At 37.8% G+C, this 27,554-nt stretch overlaps 1 protein-coding gene across 1 annotated transcript; it reads left to right on the forward strand.

Annotated features, from left to right (window-relative positions):
• Window positions 1–27,554, forward strand: cdk5rap3 (CDK5 regulatory subunit associated protein 3). Its single transcript, XM_061931988.1, has 14 exons — window positions 1–138; window positions 319–364; window positions 5,317–5,448; window positions 5,555–5,655; window positions 5,731–5,779; window positions 7,293–7,471; window positions 7,552–7,688; window positions 7,758–7,902; window positions 10,642–10,737; window positions 10,815–10,896; window positions 10,964–11,052; window positions 25,286–25,491; window positions 27,211–27,382; window positions 27,447–27,554. The coding sequence occupies exons 1-14, from the start codon at window positions 133–135 to the stop codon at window positions 27,510–27,512; spliced, it is 1,506 nt and encodes a 501-aa protein (XP_061787972.1). The 5' UTR covers window positions 1–132; the 3' UTR covers window positions 27,513–27,554.

Genomic DNA, 27,554 nt, shown 5'->3' on the forward strand with positions numbered 1-27,554 from the left:
TAGCGTTGTCCTATTGGCCGTCTCTCTCGTAACGTGTCAACACCGGATATATGACGGTACTTGTCCAGAAATTCTTTCAAATAAACATGAAATGAAGCCGTCAAACAGGATTTAGAAGTGCAAGAAGTCACCATGGATGTAAGTATACATTGGCGTGCTGTTTTTTTTAAGTTTTTGAAGGGCTTGTACGCGAAACTGCACAGCTGCTGCCGTGTATCTATAATTTGTTCAAATCTTTATCATACGTGTAAATCTATATCGTATGTATAACAAGGGTGTGTCATATGTAAAAGTTATTATCGTCCCTCCTATTTGCAGGATATACAGAAACTTCCAATCGACATACAGACCAGCAAACTGTTAGGTAAGCAGAAATGACGTCATGCTAGCAACCAAATTGCATTTAAGATTATTGTTGCTTTAGTTCGGTGCTTCCCAATTATTTTCTGTCACGCCCCCCCAGGAATAAGGAAACATTTTACGCCCCGCCCACTATAAACTATAAATAGCATTGTTCTAAGTACACCTCTGCATAACACTGTGTCCTTATTAACATTAAAGAAAACAAAAAAGGCAAAATACATTAATTTATTACTCACGTTTTACTTCTGTTACTGCAATATAAAAACCTGCACTGAAACAACATAATGTCCCCATTGTGGGATGAACACAAGTCTTATCTATCCAACAAATAATTACTGTATTAACATTGTCTTTTAGTCTGCAACAGGAAAAAAATAAAATGCATCCATTTGCCTGAAAAAATGTCATCCTTATTTAAACGATAAACATTTTTTTTTTATTGAATTGAGCCATTTGATACTAAAAAATAAAGTTAAGTAAACTCAGTAGATAATGAATTCAAATTGATCAGCAATATTAACTCAGGAGCACAATATATAAAGCAAGATTTTTGTAGCGGGGGTTTGTAGTGTTGATACTGCATGATACTGATAAAGCATGTTCCCCGGGGGTTACAGAGTCCCGGACCACTAATTGAGAAGGACTGCTTTAGTTAGAGAAGAGATGTCCGAAGTGAGGGCCATTTGCATTTTATAAATGCTATTACAAAAGAAAAAATACAAACGAGAAATTTTACGAGAAAAAGTTGCTATGTTGACTCTAATAACATAGCTGCCATGCAGGCTTTTTTTTTTCTTTAAAAGTGTCATCGCTCAAAACATAATATTGAATCAAAATCAATGTTTTTGCCATTAAAACATTTGATCTCTGACAAAAAGGGCATAAATATGTAGTATAAATCAACATCAATGTTGTTACGAATTATTGACCTACTTAAAGGGGAACATTATCACAATTTCAGAAGGGTTAAAACCATTAAAAATCAGTTCCCAGTGGCTTATTTTATTTTTTGAAGTTTTTTTCAAAATTTTACCCATCACGCAATATCCCTAAAAAAAGCTTCAAAGTGCCTGATTTTAACCATCGTTATATACACACCCGTCCATTTTCCTGTGACGTCACACAGTGATGCCAATACAAACAAACATGGCGCATAGAACAGCAAGGTATAGCGACATTAGCTCGGATTCAGACTCGGATTTCAGCGGCTTAAGCGATTCAACAGATTACGCATGTATTGAAACGGATGGTTGTAGTGTGGAGGCAGGTAGCGAAAACGAAATTGAAGAAGAAACTGAAGCTATTGAGCCATATCGGTTTGAACCGTATGCAAGCGAAACCGACGAAAACGACACGACAGCCAACGACACGGGAGAAAGCGAGGACGAATTTGGCGATCGCCTTCTAACCAACGATTGGTATGTGTTTGTTTGGCATTAAAGGAAACTAACAACTATGAACTAGGTTGACAGCATATGAAATACATTTGGCAACAACATGCACTTTGAGAGTGCAGACAGCCCAGTTTTCATCAATTAATATATTCTGTAGACATACCCTCATCCGCTCTCTTTTTCTGGGGGTCTGGCGGCAGATTTCTTTGACTTTATCGTTGGAAATGCATCTGCTTTGAGTGTCGCAGGATATCCACACATTCTTGCCATCTCTGTCGTAGCATAGCTTTCGTCGGTAAAGTGTGCGGAACAAACGTCCAATTTCTTGCCACTTTCGCATCTTTGGGCCACTGGTGCAACTTGAATCCGTCCCTGTTCGTGTTGTTACACCCTCCGACAACACACCGACGAGGCATGATGTCTCCAAGGTACGGAAAACAGTCGAAAAAACGGAAAATAACAGAGCTGATTTGACTCGGTGTTTGTAATGTGTTTGAGAAAATGGCGGATTGCTTCCCGATGTGACGTCACGTTGTGACGTCATCGCTCCGAGAGTGAATAATAGAAAGGCGTTTAATTTGCCAAAATTCACCCATTTAGAGTTCGAAAATCGGTTAAAAAAATATATGGTCTTTTTTCTGCAACATCAAGGTATATATTGATGCTTACATAGGTCTGGTGATAATGTTCCCCTTTAAAGCTCACTTTGAAATGTTGTTGGGGGAAAATATTGTATATTTGGTGTGTTTGACATAAAACACAGGGTGTGTTTGTTTTGTACAAAAAGAGCATAAAACATTAAAAAAAACAACTTTATAATGAAAGATATATCTGAAGTTGATTTTGAGATTTAAGTATTGAATGTAAAAAAAAAAAAAAAGCCATTTCCTTATAGGACGTATCTTTAACACTTTTATAAGTGGGTCCTTTTGGACCTTAAGTGGATTTTTTTTAACTGCAATTCCTAAAAAAAATTAAATGAATCAAAATAAATGTTGCTATGAATTATTGACCTATTTAAAGCTCCAACTACTTCACACAAATATTCCACTTTGAAATATTTTTTTGAGGAAAATATTGCATATTTTGTTTTTGCCATAAAAAGAAGAGCATAAAACATAAAAAAAAAAAAAGAATATATATAATATATATATATATATATATATATATATATATATATATACAGTGGGGCAAAAAAGTATTTAGTCAGCCACCGATTGTGCAAGTTCTCCCACTTAAAATGATGACAGAGGTCTGTAATTTTCATCGTAGGTACACTTCAACTGTGAGAGACAGAATGTGAAAAAAATCCAGGAATTCACATTGTAGGAATTTTAAAGAATTTATTTGTAAATTATGGTGGAAAATAAGTATTTGGCCACTTCAAATAAGGAAGATCTCTGGCTCTCACAGACCTGTAACTTCTTCTTTAAGAAGCTCTTCTGTCCTCCACTTGTTACCTGTATTAATTAATAAACCTGTTTGAACTCGTTATCTGTATAAAAGACACCTGTCCACAGCCTCAAACAGTCAGACTCCAAACTCCACTATGACCAAGACCAAAGAGCTGTCGAAGGACACCAGGAAAAAAATTGTAGACCTGCACCAGACTGTGAAGAGTGAATCTACAATAGGCAAGCAGCTTGGTGTGAAAAAATAAACTGTGGGAGCAATTATCAGAAAATGGAAGACATACAAGACCACTGATAATCTCCCTCGATCTGGGGCTCCACGCAAGATCTCATTCCTTGGGGTCACAATGATCATGAGAACGGTGAGCAAAAATCCCAGAACCACACGGGGGACCTGGTGAATGACCTGCAGAGAGCTGGGACCAAAGTAACAAAGGTTACCATCAGTAACACACTACGCCGACAGGGAATCAAATCCTGCAGTGCCAGACGTGTCCCCCTGCTTAAGCCAGTGCATGTCCAGGCCCGTCTGAAGTTTGCCAGAGAGCACATGGATGATACAGCAGAGGATTGGGAGAATGTCATGTGGTCAGATGAAACCAAAATAGAACTTTTTGGTATAAACTCAACTCGTCGTGTTTGGAGGAAGAAGAATACTGAGTTGCATCCCAAGAACACCATACCTACTGTGAAGCATGGGGGTGGAAACATCATGCTTTGGGGCTATTTTTCTGCTAAGGGGACAGGCCGACTGATCCGTGTTAAGGAAAGAATGAATGGGGCCATGTATCGTGAGATTTTGAGCCAAAACCCCCTTCCATCAGTGAGCGCTTCGAAGATGAAACGTGGCTGTGTCTTCCAGCATGACAATGATCCCAAACACATCGCCCGGGCAACGAAGGAGTGTCTCCGTAAGAAGCATTTGAAAGTCTTGGAGTGGCCTAGCCAGTCTCCAGACCTCAACCCCATAGAAAATCTGTGGAAGGAGTTGAAAGTCCGTGTTGCTCGGCGACAGCCCCAAAACATCACTGCTCTCGAGAAGATCTGCATGGGGGAATGGGCCAAAATACCAGCTACTGTGTGTGCAAACCTGGTAAAGACCTATAGTAATCGTTTGACCTCTGTTATTGCCAACAAAGGTTATATTACAAAGTATTGAGTTGAATTTTTGTTATTGACCAAATACTTATTTTCCACCATAATTTACAAATAAATTATTTAAAAATCCTACAATGTGAATTCCTGGATTTTTTTTTCACATTCTGTCTCTCACAGTTGAAGTGTGCCTATGATGAAAATTACAGACCTCTGTCATCATTTTAAGTGGGAGAACTTGCACAATTGGTGGCTGACTAAATACTTTTTTGCACCACTGTATATATATTATATATATATATATATATATATATATATATATATATATACACACACACCGGTGTATATATATATATATATAAATAATATGACTTATTTTTAAGTGGGGCCCTTTTGGAGTCTGAGAATATTTTTCTTAAACCGTCATTGCTCAAAAAAAATAAATAAATAAAAATAAATTTTGTTATGAATTATTGACCAATTTAAGACTCCAACTAGTTCACATCAAATCTTCCACGTTGAAATGTTTTTTTGGGGGGAAATAATGCATATTTTGTGTTTTTGCAAAAAACCCAAAAAAAAAACAGTGTGTTTGTTTTGTGCAAAAAGAACATAAAACAAAATACAAACTTATAATCAACGTTTTGAGAATAAAAAAATGATAATATATTACTTATTTATAACATTTGTTTAAGTGGGGCTCTTTTGGATCCTAAAAACTTTTAGTGGGATTTTTAATTTGTATAGTGTCTTTGCTCAATCAATGTTGTCATGACTTGTTGACTTATTCAAAGCTCAAATTACCTCAAATCAAATATTCCACTTTGAAAAGTTTTTTGGGGAAAATATTGAATTTTTTTGCCATAAAAAAACAATTTTTTGACAAAAAGGGCTTTAAAAAACGAAAAAGAAGAAAAACGTCATATTGACGGATACATTTGAAGTTGATCTCGAGATTAATGGGTTGAAAGTAAAAAAAAAAAAAATTATATATATATATATATTATAATAATAATAATAATAATAATAATAGTAATGTCGTGTGCGTACAGACTGGCTGGTAGATCGACGTCACTGTAACCTAAAGTGGCAGAATGACGTGAAAGTGATCCGGGAGAAGATCAACGCGGCCATGCAGGACATGCCGGAGAGCGAGGAGATCAAGCAGCTCCTCTCAGGATCTTGTAGGTGTTTCCTCCTTGTCTAATACGCCACGTTAGTACTTTCACGCTTTGTGTTCTGCAGCTTTAATGACACTGCTAAGGAACACTTTGCCTTTGTGCGTTGCAGACATCCACTACTTCCACTGTTTGAGAATTGTGGAGATCCTGAAGGGCACGGAAGCTTCTTCCAAGAACATTTTTGGCAGATATTCCTCCCAGAGGATGAAGGTGGGACGAGGCCTCGTCATCATCCCCTGAGAAGCGTGTTGTAAAAGCTGAGTGATGATCTTCGTGTCGTTGTAGGACTGGCAGGAGATTGTGTCGCTGTATGAGGCAGAAAACATCTATTTAGGTAAATCCTTTTTTATGCTTAAGAAGGTTAGTTTCTGTTGGAGATCCGTCAATGTTTTTTTCAGGGTCAATACCGATTTAAAAGTAGTCAAGGAGGCAGATAAGCGATATTTTAAGGCGATATTCATTTGCAGTAAATGGGATTTATTTAAACATAAATATTATACGTCAACTGGACAGGGCTTTAAGTTGTTTTTTAACATTATTTTTTAGGAAACTTAATGTTTTATGCTCCGCTAATGTGTTTAATTTAGCAGCAAAAAACATCAAACACCTTTATTACGTGTGTCTAAGAGGAGCATAAACATTTGTATTTTAAAATATTGGAAAAACTCCTGGGAAAATTGGTCAAAATATGACATTTCTCTACATCACAATAACTCATCTACTCCATTTTATAACAATTTATTTAATACATTGTAAGGTTTCTGAAATATTGTCAACATTTAAACAAAAACAATTCTGGGCTCCTTCACGTAGATCAGGGGTGTCAAACTCATTAGAGCTCCGGGGCCGCATGGCGGAAAATCTATTCCCACGCGGGCCGGACTGATAAAATCATGGCATAATAATAAAAAAATAAAGACAACTCCAACATTTTTTTTGTTTGTTTAACTTTGGCCAAAAATAGAAGAATCACATTCTTAAAATGTACATATTGCAACTAATAGATGAAAATTCTAAGGAAAAATTTGATGCAGTTTCAAAAACACCACAAAGAACACCACGAACTTAGACCCTGTGTCAGTGTTTTTACAAAGCCATTAAGCTTTGAGTTCGCCATTAAAGATGTGTTTGGAAAAGCAATCGAGTGTTTCCTCAAACCGCTACATTGGTGACATCCACAACTGCCACAACACATTCATTTATTGTCATTCAAATATTACAATTATAATATAAACAAAACAATTGTTAAAAAATTGACACCATAATAGGCGAATTAAAGGTAACATAACTACAAACTTAACCAATGTGAACATGTTAGATTTAAGCATAGAATAAAATAGAGCAAACACAACTAATGTACGAACACACATTTTTACAATTGAGTTCAGGGTGCGCATTGTGCTGTCAACCAATTGCGAGTGCTGTACAGAACTCTAACTACAAAGATGATGGTCAAGTTGAATAAAATCTTTGCATCCTACCGTTTCGTTGTTTTATCCGTTGAGTGGATAATTTACAATAAAAGAAGGTATTGTGTGTCGATACTGCATCAGTCTGCCGCCATCTGCTGCCAGCCACAACAGGAGCAGCCGATTGCTTGCACCTGCGCTGATTGGAGCAGGAGCCTGCTTCCCTCTACAGCTCAGTGTCAACACAAACGGCACTTCTTGTTTTGACTGATCTTTCAAGCAGCTTTAGTAGAACAAATGACGAGAAATACGTTTCCACTTGAAAGATTTGGCTCCCGTTGTTGAATTAAAAGAGTCGGGTCATTTGCGAACAGCCCGTCAGCATGTCCTAATAATATCTGATATTGTCAATAAATGATCTTTTCTCTGGTGTTGCAGCCGAGGTGGCCAGCTTGCTGAGTCGGAACGTGAACTACGAAGGTCCTGCTATGAGGAAGCAGCTGGCCAAAGCCAAGCTGCTCCAGCAGGAGATGAGCCGGCGGGAAGTGGAGTGTCAGAGATCTTCTGCCGACCTGCGGGGACGTTACTACGTCACATGCAAGCAGTACGGCATCAAGGTGAGTGCGAACCTGTCACGTGACTTGCAAGGATGACACATGACCTGAAAGGATGTCGCTGACGTGTGCTCCCGCTCCAGGGGGACAATGTTCCTCGAGAGCTGCAGGCTCTGCTCAAAGATCTACCAGATGTTCTTGACAAGGTGGGACAAGACGCCGCCAGGTTGGAGGATAAAATCCAACTTTACACCTCCTTCACCAACTTTGTGTGCGAGTGGTGAGTGCCCCGCTCGTCTTCCTCACGCAGCATTAAGCTCCCTTTTTTACTCGCGGTCTTCACCGGCAGGTCGGAACCGGTTCTGCCCATGTGCACCTTCGTCCAAAGCAGAGGGAACGCCACCTTCTACGAGTGGAGGACTGGCACCGCCCCCACCGTGGTGGAGAGGCCGCACGTGGAGGACATGCCTCCTGAAGCGCTCGCTGAGGACGCGGTCAGTGATGATAATAAATAATAGTGATGAGGATGATTATAATAACTATTAGTGATGATAATAATAAATATTAGTGATAATGATGAATAAGGAGGGTGATAACAAATAGTGATGATGATGATAAATATTAATAATGATGATAAATAAGGAGGATGATTATAATAAATAGTAGTGATTGATGATGATGATACATATTGATGACAATAATAGTGATGATGAAATTAAATAGTAGTGATTAATAATGATGATAATACATAGTAGTGATGATAATAATGAATGTTAGTGATGATAATGACAAATAGTAGTGATCATAATAGTAATAATAAATAGGAGTGATGGTGATAATAGTGATGATGATAATAAATAGTAGTGATGATGATTATAATAATAACAAATAGTAGTGATGGTGATAATAATAAATAGTAGTGACGGTGATAATGATAGTAGTGATGATGAAAATAAATAGTATTGATGATAAAACATAGTAGTCATGATGATAATAACTAGTAATGACGATAATAATAATTAATAACAGTGACGACCATCATAAATAGTAGCGATGATGATTATAAATATTAGCGATGTGATAATAATAAAGAGTAGTGATGATGATGATGAATATTAGTGAAGATGATGATGAATATTAGTGATGATGATAATAAATAGTAACGATGATAATTTATAGTAGTGATGATAATAATAATAGTAGTGAAGATCATCATAAATAGTAGTGATGATGATGATAATAAATGGTAGTTATGATGATATTGAAAATAGTAGTGATGGTATTACTAATAAATGATAGTGGTGATGATGATAAATATTAGTAATGATGATAACTAGTAGGGATGATGATGATAAATAATGGTGATAATAGTGATGATGATAATGAGTAGTAGTATTAATGATGACAATAAAATAGTGATGAAGGTAATAATAAATAGCGATGATAAATATTAGTGATGATGATACATATTAGTGATGATTATAATAAATAGTAGTGATGATGATGATACTTAGTAGTGATGATGATGATAAATAGTGATGATGATTATAAATAGTAGTGACGAGGATGATAATAAATAATGATGGCACAGTAAAAAATAGTTGTGATGATGATGATAATAGTGATGATGATAATAATAAATAGTGATGATAATGATTATAAATAGTTGTGATGATAATAAATGATAATAATAATAAATAGTGATGATTATAATAAATAGTAGTGATGATGATGATAATAATAGTGATAATACATAGTATTGATGATGATATCAAATAGTGATGATGATGAGTGTGCCAGCAACCTGAGGGTTCCTAGTTCGACCCCCGGCTTCCGCCATCCTAGTCACGTCCATTGTGTCTTTAAGCAGACACGTCACGCTTGCTCCTCATGGGTTGTGGTTAGGACCTTGCATGGCAGCTCCAGCCATCAGTGTGTGAATGTGTGTGTGAATGGGTAAATGTGGAAAGAGCGTGAAAGCTGTCTGAGTACCTTGAAGGTAGAAAAGTGCTATTCAAGTATACCCCATTTACCGTGTACCATGATGATGATACATATTAGTGATGATTATAATAAATGGTAGTGATGAATGATGATGATGATGATGACAAATAGTAGTGATGATGATGTTGATAGATAGTAGTGATAATGATATTAGTGATAATGATGATGATACATATTAGCGATGATTATAATAAATAGTAGTGATGAATGATGATGATGATGATCAATAGTAGTGATGATGATGGTGTTAAATAGTATTGATGACGATAACAATTAGTAGTGATGATAATGATAAACAGTAGAGATGGTGATGATGATTATAATTACAATAAATAGTAATGGTGATAATAAGTTGTGATGACAATGTAAATAGTAAATAGTGATGATGAAGATAAATAGTAGTAATTATGACAATAATAAATGATGATGATAATAAATAGTAGTAATGATATATACTGATGATTATAAATAGTGATGGCGTACTAATAAATAGTGATGATGATAATAATAGTGTTGATGATGATAATAATTAGTGATGATGATGATGATATTTAAATACAGATGATGATAATAAATAGTGATGATGATGATAATAAATAGTAGTGATGGTGTAATAATAAATAGTAGTGATGATGATGAAAGTAATAAATAGTGATAATAAAAAATAATGATCATAAATAATGACGATGATAATAAATAGTAGTGATGGGTTAATAATAAATAGTAATGCTGATAATAAATGGTAGTGATGATGATATTAATAATAAATAGTAGTGATGATAATAATAAATAGTGATGATAATAAATAGTGATGATAATAAATAGTGATAATAAATAGCAGTGATGGTGTAATAATAGATACTGACGATGATAATAATTATTAGTAGTGATGATAATAAATAGTAATGATGATAATAATAAATAATGATGATGATAAATAGTGATGATGGGTTGATAATAAATAGTTGTAATGATAATAATAATAAATAGTAGTGATGATAATAATAGTAGTGATGATGACAATAATAGTGATGATTATAAATAGCAGTGATGGTGTAATTAAAAATAGTAGTGATGATGATGATAATTAGTAGTGATGATAATAAATAGTAGTGATGATGATAATAATAAATAGTCATGTTGATAACAATAAATAGTGATGTTGATGATAATAAATAGTGTAAATATAGAAAGATTGTGTTTGTTTGAGTGTTGTTGTCGTCATGTAGATCGATTGGGGAGACTTTGGCACTGAGGAGGCCAAGTGTGGAGTGACGATTGAGGACGAGATCGATTGGGGGATCAGTCTGCAACCCAACGCTGAGGTCTGAGCCTCTCATGACGCTAACAATTCATCATGACGTTCTTCATCATCTTTACGTTTCTTCCTGTCGGCCATCAGCAAGATGGCGGCGGCGACAATGACTGGGGTGACGCCGACGTCGGCCCCGTTGGGATCGAAGTCGTCCAAGCGGGCACAGACTGTAAGTAGATACTGCAAATATGGGAATTAATATTTTGTTGGCTAAAGAAGCAAGTACTCCTTGGCAGGTCCTGAAGATGTGGCCAGAGGCCAGGATGCTTTGAGTATCCTGGAGAACGCTCAGTCCCGAGGACAGTTCATTGATGAGCTCATGGAGGTAAATCTTTATTTCACATAAACATGTGCCCATTTCAGTCCCCCGGCTGACAAGCAGCTAACTGTGTGTCTCCATACACAGTGTGGAGCCGCTCCACAAGCTAAAGTTAAAAGTTTCCTGTCACGTCATCAGATTTAGGAGCAGCATGAAAATGAAAGCAGAAACAAGAGTTCAATGTCTGAAATGTAAAAAGTAGAGATGTCCGATAATATCGGACTGCCGATAATAAATGCTTTAAAATGTGATATCGGAAATTATCGGTATCGGTTTTAAAAAGTACAATTTATGACTTTTTAAAACGCCGCTGTACGGAGTGGTACACGGACGTAGAGAGAAGTACAGAGCACCGATCAACCTTAAAGGCACTGCCTTTGCGTGCCGGCCCAATCACATAATATCTACGGCTTTTCACACACACAAGTGAATGCAAGGCAAAATTGGTCAACAGCCATACAGGTCACACTGAGGGTGGCTGTATAAACAACTTTAACACTGTTACAAATATGCGCCACACTGTGAACCCACACCAAACAAGAATGACAAACACATTTCGGGAGAACATCCGCACCGTAACACAACAGAACAAATACCCAGAACCCCTTGCAGCACTAACTCTTACGGGATGCCACAATATATACAAACCCCGTTTCCATATGAGTTGGGAAATTGTGTTAGATGTAAATATAAACGGAATAGAATGATTTGCAAATCATTTTCAACCCATATTCAGTTGAATATGCTACAAAGACAACATATTTGATGTTCAAACTCAAACTTTTTTTTTTTTTTTTGCAAATAATAATTCACTTAGAATTTCATGGCTGCAACACGTGCCAAAGTAGTTGGGAAAGGGCATTCTACTGATATTGCTTTTCTACAGGAAACCCCTTTGAAAACTGAACATTTAAAATATCTGAAAAAAGGGTGGGTTGGGGAGATAGTTGGTGTTGGACTGTCCTCCAAAAGATCTGATGTTGCTATAATGTTTAACAAAAAGATTAACTATATTATAAATAGTGTATTTTTAGATCCAGATGGTAGATATGCTTATTAATTGCCATATAGATAACAACAATATCACACTTGTAAACTTATATGCACCCAATGATGATAAACCTTCTTTCTTTGGTGACATGGAGCTCAAATTGGCAGATTATGTTGATTCTGATATTATTATGGGTGGAGATCTAAATTTAACAATAAATCCAAATATTGATAAAACTGGTAAGATTGTTAAACCCAAGAAATCTTTTTTTTCTCTTCTGAAACGAATGCAAACTCTTAACTTAATAGATATTTGGAGAACCTTAAATCCATATGAGAAGGATTTCACTTTTTATCCAAACAGACATCAGTCATTTTCAAGAATTGATATGTTCTTTGTTTCTAATGCAATTGTAGAAAACGTGCAGGCTAAAATTCACCCAATAATTATTTCTGATCATAGTCAAATTCAAATTGACGTAGGCTTTCCTCCTGTCGCTTTCCAATTCAAACAATAGAAAATTAATATTTCTTTATTAGATAGTGAGGAAAATAAATTACGAATTAAAGAATTTATTTCAGATTTTATTAAAAATAACCAGGATTCTGTCTCTGACATCTCCACAATATGGGAAGCACTTAAATGTTGTGTAAGAGGAGAACTTATTAGGATTGCAAGCTTTAAGAATAAAAAACAACGTGCTGAAGAAAATGAATTATTGAATGGAATCAAACAATTGCAGGACACATTGTCCAAACAGTATAATCAGGAAACATGGATCAAACTTTGCAAACAAAGAATGGAATATGATAATATAATAAAGCAAAAGGTTGAATATAAAATTAATGGGGCAAAATTAAAATTTCATGAATACGGCGAGCAAGCTGGAAAGCTCCTTGCGTTAAGATTAAAGAAGCAGATGACTAGAAATCATATATCTAATATTAAACTTTCAGATGGTAGTATTTCTGTTGATCCCAAGCAAATCAATGAAACGTTTAGAACATTTTATACAAATTTATATAAGCCTGAGAAAGATTGTAGCATAGAAGCTATGCAGTCATATTTAAATGCAATACAACTGCCATCCTCATCAGAGCATGACAAAAAAAATCACTGGAGGAACCTATACAATTAACGGAAATTCAAAAAGCTATAAATTAATTTGCAAAAAATAAATCTCCTGGCCCTAATGGCTACAATACAGGATTTTGTCAAATATTCAGTGAAGATTTGTCTCCTCTATTATTACAAATGTACCAATCTTCATTTAATAAACAATTGTTTTCTCCAACCTTCAATTTTTCTCATATCTCATTGATAAATAAAAAGGATAAAGACCCATTGAATTGCAGTAATTATCGTCCTTTATCCCTAGCCAATATGGACAATAAATCCTTGGCAAAAATCTTAGCCACACGATTATCAAATGTAATAGGAAAATTAATTCATACTGACCAAACTGGCTTCATGGTAGGTCGACAATCTTCAGACAATACAAGGAAATTGTTCAATGTTATTTACTATGCTCGAAGTCTCCCTTATCCCACAGCAGTATGTACTGTTGATGCGGAGAAGGCATTCGACCGCATAAACTGGTCATTTATGTTTTGCACATTACGTAAATTTGGATTTGGAGATAATTTTATACAATGGATTAAGATGCTTTATACAAGACCCATGGCATCAGTAGTCAAAACCAATAATCATATTTCAGAACCTTTTTTGTTAAAAAGAGGAGTTAAACAGGGATGTCCTGCATCTGGATTATTATTTAATTTGGTTATTGAACCCTTAGCTGCAAAAATAAGAAGTGAAAATAATATTCATGGTATAAAAATTGGCTCTCAGTATAATAAGCTATCGATGTATTGTGACGACATAATTCTCTACCTGTCACATGTTAACTCCTCTCTTCACTATATCAATAATGTCATCACTGAATATGGCTGTTTATCAGGGTATAAAGTGAATTGGGACAAATGTGAAATATTACCACTTAATAAACACTGCAGGAAATCACAAGTTCAGAACTCCAAAATTAAATGGAAAGAGGCAGAAATCATATATCTAGGACTACATATTACGCCAAACCTTTATGCAAGTAGAGATCTAAATCTTAAACATTTAAAAAATAAGATAGAATCCAAAATGGAACGCTGGTCACGTCTCCAAATATCACTTTGGGGTCTGGTGAACATAGTAAAAATGAGTATACTGCCAGCAATTAACTATATAATGAAAATGATGGCTGTCCTAATTAATAAAAGTTGGTTTAAGAAAATACATACAATGATATCACATTTTATATGGTGTGGAAAGAAGGCCAGATGGTCTTGTACACAAGATAAAGGAGGACTACAATTACCAAAACTTCTTACATTATTATATCTCCTTCGGTTGTGAAAAAGCAAGCCACTTATTTCATTCTTCTGCAGATAAGGACTGGATCAACATAGAAAAAAATATGTTTATGAATTTGGACATTGATGTGGGGAGCTTATATTATATTAAAGAAATACCTAATGAATTGAGGCAGAGCCCAATAGAAGCCACCTTTAACATTCTAAAACTGTGCCAGAAAATACTAGGAATCAACCCAATGACATCTGTCAATCAACCGCTTTGGTACAATCCTAATATTATCATTAATAAAAATGTGGTTAAATGGACAACATGGAAAGACAAAGGTGTTACTAAACCTCATCATATCATTAATAAAAACTCTTTTAAACCGTTCAATGATTTAGTTGATCAATATAATGTACCCAGAAATAATTTTTTTACATTTTATCTCTTTAAAACACGCTGTAAATAAATGCATGTCCTCTGAAAGTATGTCCTTAAATAGCCATGAACTGGAAGATGCACTTTTTAATCAAGATACAATTAAGAAATTAATTAAACTATTTTATGGAATAATAAATGAACACCACACTAGAAATGCAAATGATGCATGTGTTCGGAAATGGATGATGGACTTAAACATTTTAGATGAAAAAGACATATCATGGAATGATCCATCCATCCATTTTCTACCGCTTATTCCCTTCGGTGTCGCGGGGGGTGCTGGAGCCCATCTCAGCTACAATCGGGCGGAAGGCGGGGTACACCGTGGACAAGTCGCCACCTCATCGCAGGGCCAACACAGATAGACAGACAACATTCACACACTAGGGCCAATTTAGTATTGCCAATCAACCTATCCCCAGGTGCATGTCAGAATGATATTTGGAAAAATGCCAATAAGCCCTTTTGAAGCATTAAAGATAAGCTTACTCAATTTAAGATATTGAATATATTGTATTTTACATCTTCTCAGCTGTTTAAAATTGGCGTAGTAGATAGCAAGTTATGTATGAAGTGTCGGGCAGCCGAGGGAACTCTTGTTCATTTATTGTGGGAATGTCAGAGAATAAAAGAGTTATGGCTGAAAACAACAAAAGAAGCAATCACATTCCTTAATATAAACATCCCAATGACACTGCAAACTTGTATTCTTGGGGATCTACATCAATTTAGTAATGTGTCATCAAAGAGTAAAAATGCTTTTCTTTCAATATGCATAATAACAAAAAGGGTAATATTTAAAAAATGGATAGATGTTGATAGTCCAACTCATACTGACTGGTACACAAGCTATGGAGATGATATCAGTAGAAAAAACTGCATTTAGTTTAAATAATGAGTCATATATTGGAATATGGAATCCATTATTTAAATTTTTTTCAACTAATAAATGAACCAAAATATGACTTATTATATCTTTGTGGAAAATGTTGGACGCGGTGTGTTGTTGGGCTTATGGGATGTGATGCAAGTGTAAGCCACTGAGACACTATTGTTCATTTCTAATTTTTTTATTATCTTTTATTAATGTTTTTAATGATGATATCAATGAGGGTTTTTTTAATCACTGCTATTTTGAAATGGTTACTTATATTGATGCTGTTGTCGATAATGTTCATTTTTGTTTCACTACATTTGGATTTGTGTGTCCTCAATTGCTCTGTTTATTGTTGTTCTTAATGTTGCTGGGACGGGTTTGGTTTTGGAATTGGATTGCATTGTTGTGGTGTTGTTTTGTTGATTGATTAATAAATTCATAATAAAAAAAAAAAAAAGAAAAGTAAAATGTATGACTTTTTAAAACGCCTCTGTACGTAGTGGAACATGGACGTAGGGAGAAGTACAGAGCGCCAATAAACCATTAAAGGCACTGCCTTTGCGTGCTGGCCCAATCACATAATATCTACGGCTTTTCACACACACACACTGGATGCAATCTTACTTGGAGGGGAGGGAACAGTTGGTAGAGGTGAATGGCATCGTGCCCCCCCTCTCAGTAAGCTGTGGAGTCCCCCAAGGCAGTATATTGGGGGCCTTTACTGTTCCTAGTGTACATAAACGACTTGTCATCGGCATGCGACTGTGAATTGTTCTTGTTTGCGGATGACTCGGCCCTGCTGGTATCAGACAAGGACAAGTCACAGGTGGAGAAAATCCTCAGTGCTGAACTCTGTAGAACTTGCACCTGGCTCGCTGACAACAAGCTATCCATACACTTGGGTAAAACGGAATCCATCCTATTTGGGCCATTTTCTCACTTTCGTCGGTGTGTTGTCGGAGGGTGTAACAACACGAACAGGGACGGATTCAAGTTGCACCAGTGGCCCAAAGATGCAAAAGTGGCAAGAAATTGGACGTTTGTTCCGCACACTTTACCGACGAAAGCTATGCTACGACAGAGATGGCAAGAATGTGTGGATAGCCTGCGACACTCAAAGCAGATGCATTTCCAACGATAAAGTCAAAGAAATCTGCCGCCAGACCCCCAGGAAAAGAGAGCGGATGAGGGTATGTCTACAGAGTATATTAATTGATGAAAACTGGGCTGTCTGCACTCTCAAAGTGCATGTTGTTGCCAAATGTATTTCATATGCTGTAAACCTAGTTCATAGTTGTTAGTTTCCTTTAATGCCAAACAAACACATACCAATCGTTGGTTAGAAGGCGATCGCCAAATTCGTCCTCGCTTTCTCCCGTGTCGCTGGCTGTCGTGTCGTTTTCGTCGGTTTCGCTTGCATACGGTTCAAACCGATATGGCTCAATAGCTTCAGTTTCTTCTTCAATTTCGTTTTCGCTACCTGCCTCCACACTACAACCATCCGTTTCAATACATGCGTAATCTGTTGAATCGCTTAAGCCTCTGAAATCCGAGTCTGAATCCGAGCTAATGTAGCTATAAACTTGCTGTTCTATCCGCCATGTTTGTTTGTATCGGCATCACTGTGTGACGTCACAGGAAAATGGACGGGTGTATATAACGATGGTTAAAATCAGGCACTTTGAAGCTTTTTTTAGGGATATTGCGTGATGGGTAACATTTTGAAAAAAACTTCGAAAAATAAAATAAGCCACTGGGAACTGATTTTTAATGGTTTTAACCCTTCTGAAATTGTGATAATGTTCCCCTTTAAGAAAGTTAATGACTTCACTATAAAAGTGGGTGACATTGTTATCACCAGGAAGGATGAGGTCACCTACCTAGGTTCCATTCTAGTGGCTAATCTTTCCTGTGATAAAATGGCAACCACGGTAATCAAAAAGGTCAATCAACGAACGAGATTTCTCTATAGAATCTCCTCTCTGGTCAACAAAAGCACCATGAGGATTCTAGCGGGAACTCTCGTTCAACCCTTTTTCGATTACGCATGCACCTCCAAAACCCTCAAATCTAGACTCCAAACATCCCAGAACAAGCTAGTCAGATTACTTCTAGACCTCCACCCCAGATCACACCTCACTCCTACCCACTTCTCCAAAGTGGGCTGGCTCAGGGTGGAGGACAGAGTAAAACAACTTGCACTGAGCCTAGTCTATAAAATCCGCTACACCTCCCTGATACCGAAGTACATGTCAAACTACTTCCTTAACCATAACACCAGGGGAGCTCCACTAACCACGTTAAACCCAGATTCCGATCTAACAAAGGTCTTAACTCATTCTCTTTCTATGCCACATCAATATGGAATGCACTCCCTACAGGTATAAAAGAAAGGGCATCTCTATCCTCCTTCAAAACCGCACTAAAAGAACACCTCCAGGCAACTTCAACCCTAAACTAACACCCTCCTCGGATTGTTGATAATTAAATGTAAACAATCAAAGGTAGATACTTTTTCTTATGCTCGCTGATCTCTGTAACGCTTACATGGGCTAGGCGGGTTAAAAGTGTAAACCGTGTGACAGAAGATGGTTCGTCTAGGACAGGGGTCGGCAACCCGCGGCTCTAGAGCCGCATGCGGCTCTTTAGCGCCGCCCTAGTGGCTCCCTGGAGCTATGTATGAAAAATGGAAAAAGATGAGGGGAAATAATTTATTTTTTGTTTTAATATGGTTTCTGTAGGAGGCCAAACATGACACAAACCTCCCTAATTGTTATAAATCCCACTGTTTGTATTAAACATGCTTCACTGATTGAGTATTTGGCGAGCGCCATTTTGTCCTACTAATTTTGGCGGTCCTTGAACTCACCGTAGTTTGTTTACATGTATAACTTTCTCCGACTTTCTAGGACGTGTTTTATGCCACTTCTTTTTCGGTCTCATTTTGTCCACCAAACTTTTAACGTTGTGCATGAATGCACAAAGGTGAGTTTTGTTGATGTTATTGACTTGTGGGGAGTGCTAATCAGACATATTTGGTCACTGCATGACTGCAAGCTAATCGATGCTAACATGCTATTTAGGCTAGCTATATGTACATATTGCATCATAATGCCTCGTTTGTTGGTATATTTGAGCTCATTTAGTTTCCTTTAAGTCCTCTTAATTCAATTTATATCTCATGACACACTATCTGTATGTAAAATGGCTTTTGATTTTTTTGCGGCTCCAGACAGATTTGTTTTTGTACTTTTGGTTCAATATGGCTCTTTCAACATTTTGGGTTGCCGACCCCTGGTCTAGGAGCCTGAGGTATGAAAGATGACGACAACTAGTTATCTTGGTTTCGACTGCATTAAATGTATTGAAACAAGACTATAAATGCCACAGATGACACAATAGGAAAACATTTAAAAAAATGCCCAAAACAAAAACACAAGATGCAGTCCTGCTGCCTTCGCGGAACCAGTTCACATTTCAGTTCAAAAGGTACACATAACGCTTTCGCGTCAGTCCAAAAGTTCAGTTCAAAAACAAAAGTAATCCAAAAGGTTCGCGGCGGGGGAGGAAAAAATGCTTGTCCTACCGCGTAGTTGTTTAGCTCGCCATTTGTTGAGTTGAGTTTGAAGGTGGATAGGGAGCTCAGGTTGTTTGGGTCAACGGGTATTCCTTCCCGAAAAAAAAAACCTGACCTAAAAGTCCAAAAAAACCCAAAGTGAGTAACCTCGTTACCTCTTCACTAGCAAAGTACATTATAGATGTACTTGAAAGCATAATGTAAGCATTCGATTGTCCGGAATGACTAATTTTTTGTACTAATAAACCAATTGATATGACATAATTAACCATGTTGATTAATATACAATCATGAGTCCAATTAAAATGAACATTCATAATACATTTCTAATAATACAGATCATGATTTCTTATCTGAAGTGATAAAACTCAATCATAGATCAATTACAAGTGCACTTATATAACCTAGTTTCATAATGATAATTATTATTAGAAACTCAATGTATCATAATTCAAATTCAAGTACTTGTCCAAACATTCAAAGTTGATAAACAATCAAGCAGAGTTAATCAATTAAAGTGTTGCGCAACAACCCAAATACACGCACCTGCGTTCCACCTGATGCGAAAAGCCATCCACAAAGTGGCGAAAGCATATTAGCAGCGCAAAACCCTTTGCTAGACTAAACTGTTGCCTATAAATCGGCTGGATGATCAGAAGAAAATAAAACATAATTACCTGAGTAATCGAGGGCAAAACACGATAGTTCATCGAACATGGAGGCTCTATGGAAGAATGGCAGCGGTTAGCGCCTATTAGTGATGGGTCCGGCAACACCGATGCATCGGCGCATGCGTCGAGCTCATAGAGCGAAACCCTGTGTCGGTGCGTGTACCGCTTTTAGAAAGTCACGTGACCGATCATGAGCTGTTTTGGTCACGTGACCGATACGCGAACTGTGTCGCACTGACGCTGACTCTGTGCCCTGTGAGCGGATCTTTTCTACAGCCGGAGAAATACTAACTAAGAAGAGAAAGCGTCTAAAATTTAATACGTTGGAAAAACTGTTTTTTTTTTTTTAATAAAAATGTGTTAAAAAAAAATAAAAATAATAATTTCCAGGTCCACAAGCATCCTCATTCACAACACGTTCTCTTAGATTTCCATGTTATGATACATGTTCACATTATTTATTGACTGTATCTAAAAAAGACAAAAAATATATTTTTATTTAAATGAAGTTATGAAATAATCCTAAATGAAATACAATGACTTGGTTTATATTATTGTATATACTAGGTCAGTGGTTCTCAACCTTTTTTCAGCAATGTACCCCCTGTGATTTTTTTTAATTCAAGTACCCCCTAATCAGAGCAAAGCATTTTTGGTTGAAAAAAAAAATACAGCACTATGTCATCAGTTTCTGATTTATTAAATTGTATAACAGTGCAAAATATTGCTCATTTGTAGTGGTCTTTCTTGAACTATTTGGAAAAAAAGATATACAAATAACTAAAAACTTGTTGAAAAATAAACAAGTGATTCAATTATAAATAAAGATTTCTACACATAGAAGTAATCATAAACTTAAAGTGCCCTCTTTGGGGATTGTATTAGAGATCCATCTGGATTCATGAACTTAATTCTAAACATTTCTTCACAAAAAAAAAAAAATCTTTAACATCAATATTTATGGAACATGTCCACAAAAAATCTAGCTGTCAACACTGAATATTGCATTGTTGCATTTCTTTTCACAGTTCTTTTTGACAGACATTTTAGTGACAAACCTGAGCTTGTGCTTCACTGAATTTATGAACTTACATTCATATTTTGTTGAAGTATTATTCAATAAATATATTTATAAAGGATTTTTGAATTGTTGCTATTTTTAGAATATTTTTTAAAAATCTCACGTACCCCTTGGCATACCTTCAAGTACCCCCAGGGGTACGCTTACCCCCATTTGAGAACCACTGTACTAGGTCATAAAATCAGTGTCAGTTGAGTCGGTCCATAGGTTGCCTGTAGGGATTTTTAATGTCCAGCAGATGTCAGTATTTAGTGACACAATATCGACACAGTATCAATACAGTTTTGCAATGTGTCGAAACGCTTCATGACGCCTCATCAACCCATCACTAGCGCCTATGCTAAAACAAATGCTAACATAATATTGGCGACATGGCACATGATTGTGATTTTGGAATTCCGTTGATTATGGCATGGCAAAAGACTCACCTAATTATGAAGTTTGCAAAGTGGGAGAATGAGAAGATTTTGCGAGTTTCTTCCTCAAGCGCGTCTTACAGCACCGCAGGTGCGGGAGGGGGTGGTGAAGTGAGCAGCACTTCCTTAAAAGGAAGTGAGCGGCAGGAAGTAACCCTTCACAATAAAAGTCTTTGCACAGTATGCATGTTTTTAATGGGTATTTTGAATATGGGTTACATCTCTCCCTCTCTCTCTCTCCATGTCCACTTATTGCTGTACATATCCTACATTGTTTCAATGTCCATTTCTCTGATGATACAATTGTTGATGACTGAAGTGTTGTTAACAACCAAACATGACCCCTCGCCCCCTCCACATCCCACACCCCGGATTGTAAATAATGTAAATAATTCAATGTATATACTCTGATGATTAACTTGTGTGATGACTATATTATGATGATAGTATATATCTGTATCATGAATCAATTTAGTGGACCCCGACTTAAACAAGTTGAAAAACTTATTCGGGTGTTACCATTTAGTGGTCAATTGTACGGAATATGTACTTCACTGTGCAATCAACTAATAAAGTCTCAATCAATCAATCAAAGTCATACTTGGTCAACAGCCATAGAGGTCACACTGAGGGTGGCCATATAAACAACTTTGACACGGTTACAAATATGCGCCACACTGTGAACCCACACCAAACAAGAATGACAAACACATTTCGGGAGAACATCCGCACCGTAACACAACATAAACACAACAGAACAAATACCCAGAACCCCTTGCAGCACTAACTCTTCCGGGACGCTACAATATACACCCCCGCTACCTCCAAAAAAGCCATTATCGGACATCTCGAGTAAAAAGTCTTAATTACCAAGATCCAAACCATTAATAGTAGACGTGTTGCATGTGATTTACTAAGACTGCTTGTGTATTTGTAGTTTAAATGAGGGAGTTTGCATGTACAATACGGGGCATCACCATGGAGACACTCATTTACTGCACATTCACGTCCTACCTGTGGGGTTTTGTTACGTTTTCAACAAGTATGAGACATCCATACCTTTTAATTGGTGAGAGGATGCTCTTGCTCCACTCAAGACGCAAAAAATAAAGTTTTTTTTCACATAAGAAATTTTTTAATAATGTGAAATAAACAAACGTCATTAAAAACACATTAAATGACACCAAAACACATCAACTGATTTTGTTTTAGTAAGTCCTTAAATTGTCTAGCAGCTATAAAATTATAAAATGATGTTGCTGAATAGATGATATGTCTAATATATTTTATTTCTAGCGTCCAAAATGTTGACACACACATGTAGGACGGAGGATTGTCGTGTGTCTGTGCAGCGCCAGCACTAATCCTGCAGCCGTGTGTAAAAACTGCCAGTTTGCACGTGCTCAATAAAACGCTAAATTGTGCTCGCAAAAACGCTGATTAGTGTTGATAATCATACTTGCATTTTCTCCTCCCAGTATTGTGGGCAATTTGAGGAGCAGCATATATTTTGCATATTCATAGAGACGCTAAATGGATTACACGCCGTATTCTGCTCCCTTAACAGACACAATCCTCTGCTCACAAGTTTAGTAGGTCAGTTTTGAGTGTGCTATCAAGTTTGCAAGTGTTTTAGTACACGCATGTAGTAGATCAGGAACTCTGTGTGCATTTTTGCAGTTTGTTCATCCATCCATCCATCAATTTTCTACTGCTTGTTCAAATTATACAAAATATAACAAGAAAGGTTGACAGTATGTCACTGTTATTGGTTCAACACATTAATTCATTTTTGTCTATAGTTTTCACAATTACCGATTATATTGAATAAAAATTGCTCGTCAGCCCCAAAAAATGAGCGTTCATGCTCGTCACTCACCCTGGTCTCATACACACGCATACACCGACAAACCCCGTTTCCATATGAGTTGGGAAATTGTGTTAGATGTGAATATAAACGGAATACAATGATTTGCAAATCCTTTTCAACCCATATTCAATTGAATGCACTACAAAGACAAGATATTTGATGTTCAAACTCATAAACTTTATTTTTTTTTTGCAAATAATAATTAACTTAGAATTTCATGGCTGCAACACGTGCCAAAGTAGTTGGGAAAGGGCATGTTCACTATTGTGTTACATCACCTTTTCTTTTAACAACACTCAATAAACGATTGGGATCTGAGGAAACTAATTGTTGAAGCTTTGAAAGGGGAATTCTTTCCCATTCTTGTTTTATGTAGAGCTTCAGTCGTTCAACAGTCCGGGGTCTCCGCTGTCGTATTTTACGCTTCATAATGCGCCTCACATTTTCGATGGGGGACAGGTCTGGACTGCAGGCGGGCCAGGAAAGTACCCGCACTCTTTTTTTATGAAGCCACGCTGTTGTAACACATGCTGAATGTGGCTTGGCATTGTCTTGCTGAAATAAGCAGGGGCGTCCATGAAAAAGACAGCGCTTAGATGGCAGCATATGTTGCTCCAAAACCTGTATGTACCTTTCAGCATTAATGCTGCCTTCACAGATGTGTAAGTTACCCATGCCTTGGGCACTAATACACCCCCATACCATCACAGATGCTGGCTTTTGAACTTTGCGTCGATAACAGTCTGGATGGTTCGCTTCCCCTTTGACATGATGTCGAATATTTCCAAAAACAATTTGGAAATGTGGACTCGTCAGACCACAGAACACTTTTCCACTTTGCATGAGTCCATCTTAGTAGATCTCGGGCCCAGAGAAGCCGGCGGCGTTTCTGGATGTTGTTGATAAATGCTTTCGCTTTGCATAGTAGAGCTTTAACTTGCACTTACAGATGTAGCGACCAACTGTATTCAGTGACAGTGGTTTTCTGAAGTGTTCCTGAGCCCATGTGGTGATATCCTTTAGAGATTGAGGTCGATTTTTGCTACAGTGCCGTCTGAGGGATCGAAGGTCACGGTCATTCAATGTTGGTTTCCGGCCATGCCGCTTACGTGGAGTGATTTCTCCAGATTCTCTGAACCTTTTGATGATATTATGGACCGTAGATGTTGAAATCCCTGAATTTCTTGCAATTGCACTTTGAGAAACGTTGTTCTTAAACTGTTTGACTATTTGCTCACGCAGTTGTGGACAAAGGGGTGTACCTCGCCCCATCCTTTCTTGTGAAAGACTGAGCATTTTTTGGGAAGCTATTTTTATACCCAATCATGGCACCCACCTGTTCCCACTTAGCCTGCACACCTGTGGGATGTTCCAAATAAGTGTTTGATGAGCATTCCTCAACTTTATCAGTATTTATTGCCACCTTTCCCAACTTCTTTGTCACGTGTTGCTGGCATCAAATTCTAAAGTTAATGATTATTTGCACAAACAAAAATGTTTTATCAGTTTGAACATCAAATATGTTGTCTTTGTAGCATATTCAACTGAATATGGGTTGAAAATGATTTGCAAATCATTGTATTCCGTTTATATTTACATCCAACACAATTTCTCAACTCATATGGAAACGGGGTTTGTACATGCGTACATGTACACGTGTACATGTACACTTGTACACAGTTATACATGTACACTTGTAAACAGGTATACTTGTACACGCATAAATGTACACTTGTACACAGTTACATGTGTACACTTGTACACAGTTACATGTGTACACTTGTACACAGTTACATGTGTACACTTGTACACAGTTACATGTGTACACTTGTACACAGTTACTTGTGTACAAGTACATATCAAATGCAAAGTTAACGCTCTGTAAGCGTCCGCGTGAAAACGTTGACTTGAACTCTTTGCAGATTTGTCTTCAACTGCTCGGCTGATCCAAAAGTGTCTTTTGCAGCTGGAGGCCTTCCTGAGTCAGCGTGTGGCTGAGATGGGACAGGAGAGCGACGTGGTGGCCATGAGTCAGTTCCAGTCTGCGCCCGCCATCATCCAAGGTCAGAGCAGCGAGCACCTGCACAGGATGCTGACACAGGTGTGCCGCCTGTTGGAACCACTCACCACGCTGAGGATGCAGCACCTCTTCATGATCCTCGCCTCGCCACGGTACCACGCCCACAATCGCCTTTGCACGACCTTTCTTTGTGCCCGCCGACTCTCGTTTGTGTCCGCCGACTCTCGTTTGTGTCCGCCGACTCTCGTCTGTGTCCGCCGACTCTCGTCTGTGTCCGCCGACTCTCGTCTGTGTCCGCCGACTCTCGTCTGTGTCCGCCGACTCTCGTTTGTGTCCACTGATTCTTGTTTGTACCCACTGACTCGTTTGTGCGCACCGAATCTTGTTTCTGCTTACTGACTCCTGTTTGTACCCACTGTCTCGTTTGTGTCCACTGACTCTTGTTTGTGTCCACTGACTCTTGTTTGTACCAACTGACTCTTGTTTGTGCGCACTGACTCTTGTTTGTACCCACTGTCTCGTTTGTGTCCACTGACTCTTTTTTGTGTGTCCACTGACTCTTTTTTTGTGTCCACTGACTCTTGTTTGTGTCCATTGACTCTTGTTTGTGCGCACTGACTCTTGTTTGTACCCACTGTCTCGTTTGTGTCCACTGACTCTTTTTTTGTGCGCACTGACTCTTGTTTGTGTACACTGACTCTTGTTTGTGTCCACTGTCTCGTTTGTGTCCACTGACTCTTGTTTGTGTCCACTGACTCTTGTTTGTGTCCACTGACTCTTGTTTGTACCCACTGACTCTTGTTTGTACCCACTGTCTCTTGTTTGTACCCACTGTCTCGTTTGTGCGCACTGACTCTTGTTTGTGCGCATTGACTTTTGTTTGTGCACACTGACTCTTGTTTGTGCCCACTGTCTCGTTTGTGTCCACTGACTCTTGTTTGTGTCCACTGACTCTTGTTTGTGTCCACTGACTCTTGTTTGTGCGCATTGACTCTTGTTTGTGCGCATTGACTCTTGTTTGTGCGCATTGACTCTTGTTTGTGCGCATTGACTCTTGTTTGTGTCCACTGACTCTTTTTTTGTGTCCACTGACTCTTGTTTGTGTCCATTGACTCTTGTTTGTGCGCACTGACTCTTGTTTGTACCCACTGTCTCGTTTGTGTCCACTGACTCTTTTTTTGTGCGCACTGACTCTTGTTTGTGTACACTGACTCTTGTTTTGTGTCCACTGACTCTTGTTTGTGTCCACTGTCTCGTTTGTGTCCACTGACTCTTGTTTGTGTCCACTGACTCTTGTTTGTGTCCACTGACTCTTGTTTGTACCCACTGACTCTTGTTTGTACCCACTGTCTCTTGTTTGTACCCACTGACTCTTGTTTGTGCGCATTGACTTTTGTTTGTGCGCACTGACTCTTGTTTGTACCCACTGTCTCGTTTGTGTCCACTGACTTTTTTATGCGCACTGACTCTTGTTTGTACCCACTGACTCTTGTTTGTACCCACTAACTCGTTTGTGCGCACTGACTCTTGTTTGTGCGCATTGACTTTTGTTTGTACCCACTGTCTCGTTTGTGTCCACTGACTCTTTTTTGTGCGCACTGACTCTTGTTTGTACCCACTGTCTCATTTGTGTCCACTAACTCTTGTTTGTGTCCACTGACTCTTGTTTGTGTCCACTGACTCTTGTTTGTACCCACTGACTCTTGTTTGTGCGCACTCTGTGTTTCTCTGTTTATTTTAGGGAACTGTTAACGTTGAATTGTTAGCAAACTGAGTCCGCGCGCGCAAACAGTGTTTTTTTTTGTTTTTTTTAATGCGTACGGTTTTTGTCAGTGTTTTGAGGCCATATTTGGCGTCTTGTGGCGTTGCAGCTACGTGGAGCGTGTGGCTGAGATGCTGCGGCAGAAGATGAAGCAGGCCGACGTTCTGGAGCTGAAGGCTGCCAGCATGGTGGAGAGGAGGCAGGGGGCGCTAGAGGAACAGTCCAGACTGGAGCCTCGAGTGGACCTGCTGGCGGCTCGCACACTGGAGCTGAAGAAACTGGTAATGAAACGACATCATCTTCCTTTTAGCACTGCAATCATTCTCATCTGTGTTCGGCTCGCAGATTGAAGGTGACATTTCCAAACGCTACAACAACCGACCTGTCAACTTGATGGGCGTCAACATTTAAACACCTCAACAAATATTAGTAATAAAGATTTTATTTCATGTA

The sequence above is a fragment of the Nerophis lumbriciformis genome, linkage group LG39 (genome assembly GCF_033978685.3).
Source record: "Nerophis lumbriciformis linkage group LG39, RoL_Nlum_v2.1, whole genome shotgun sequence".
In the NCBI taxonomy this organism is placed as follows: Eukaryota; Metazoa; Chordata; class Actinopteri; order Syngnathiformes; family Syngnathidae; genus Nerophis; species Nerophis lumbriciformis.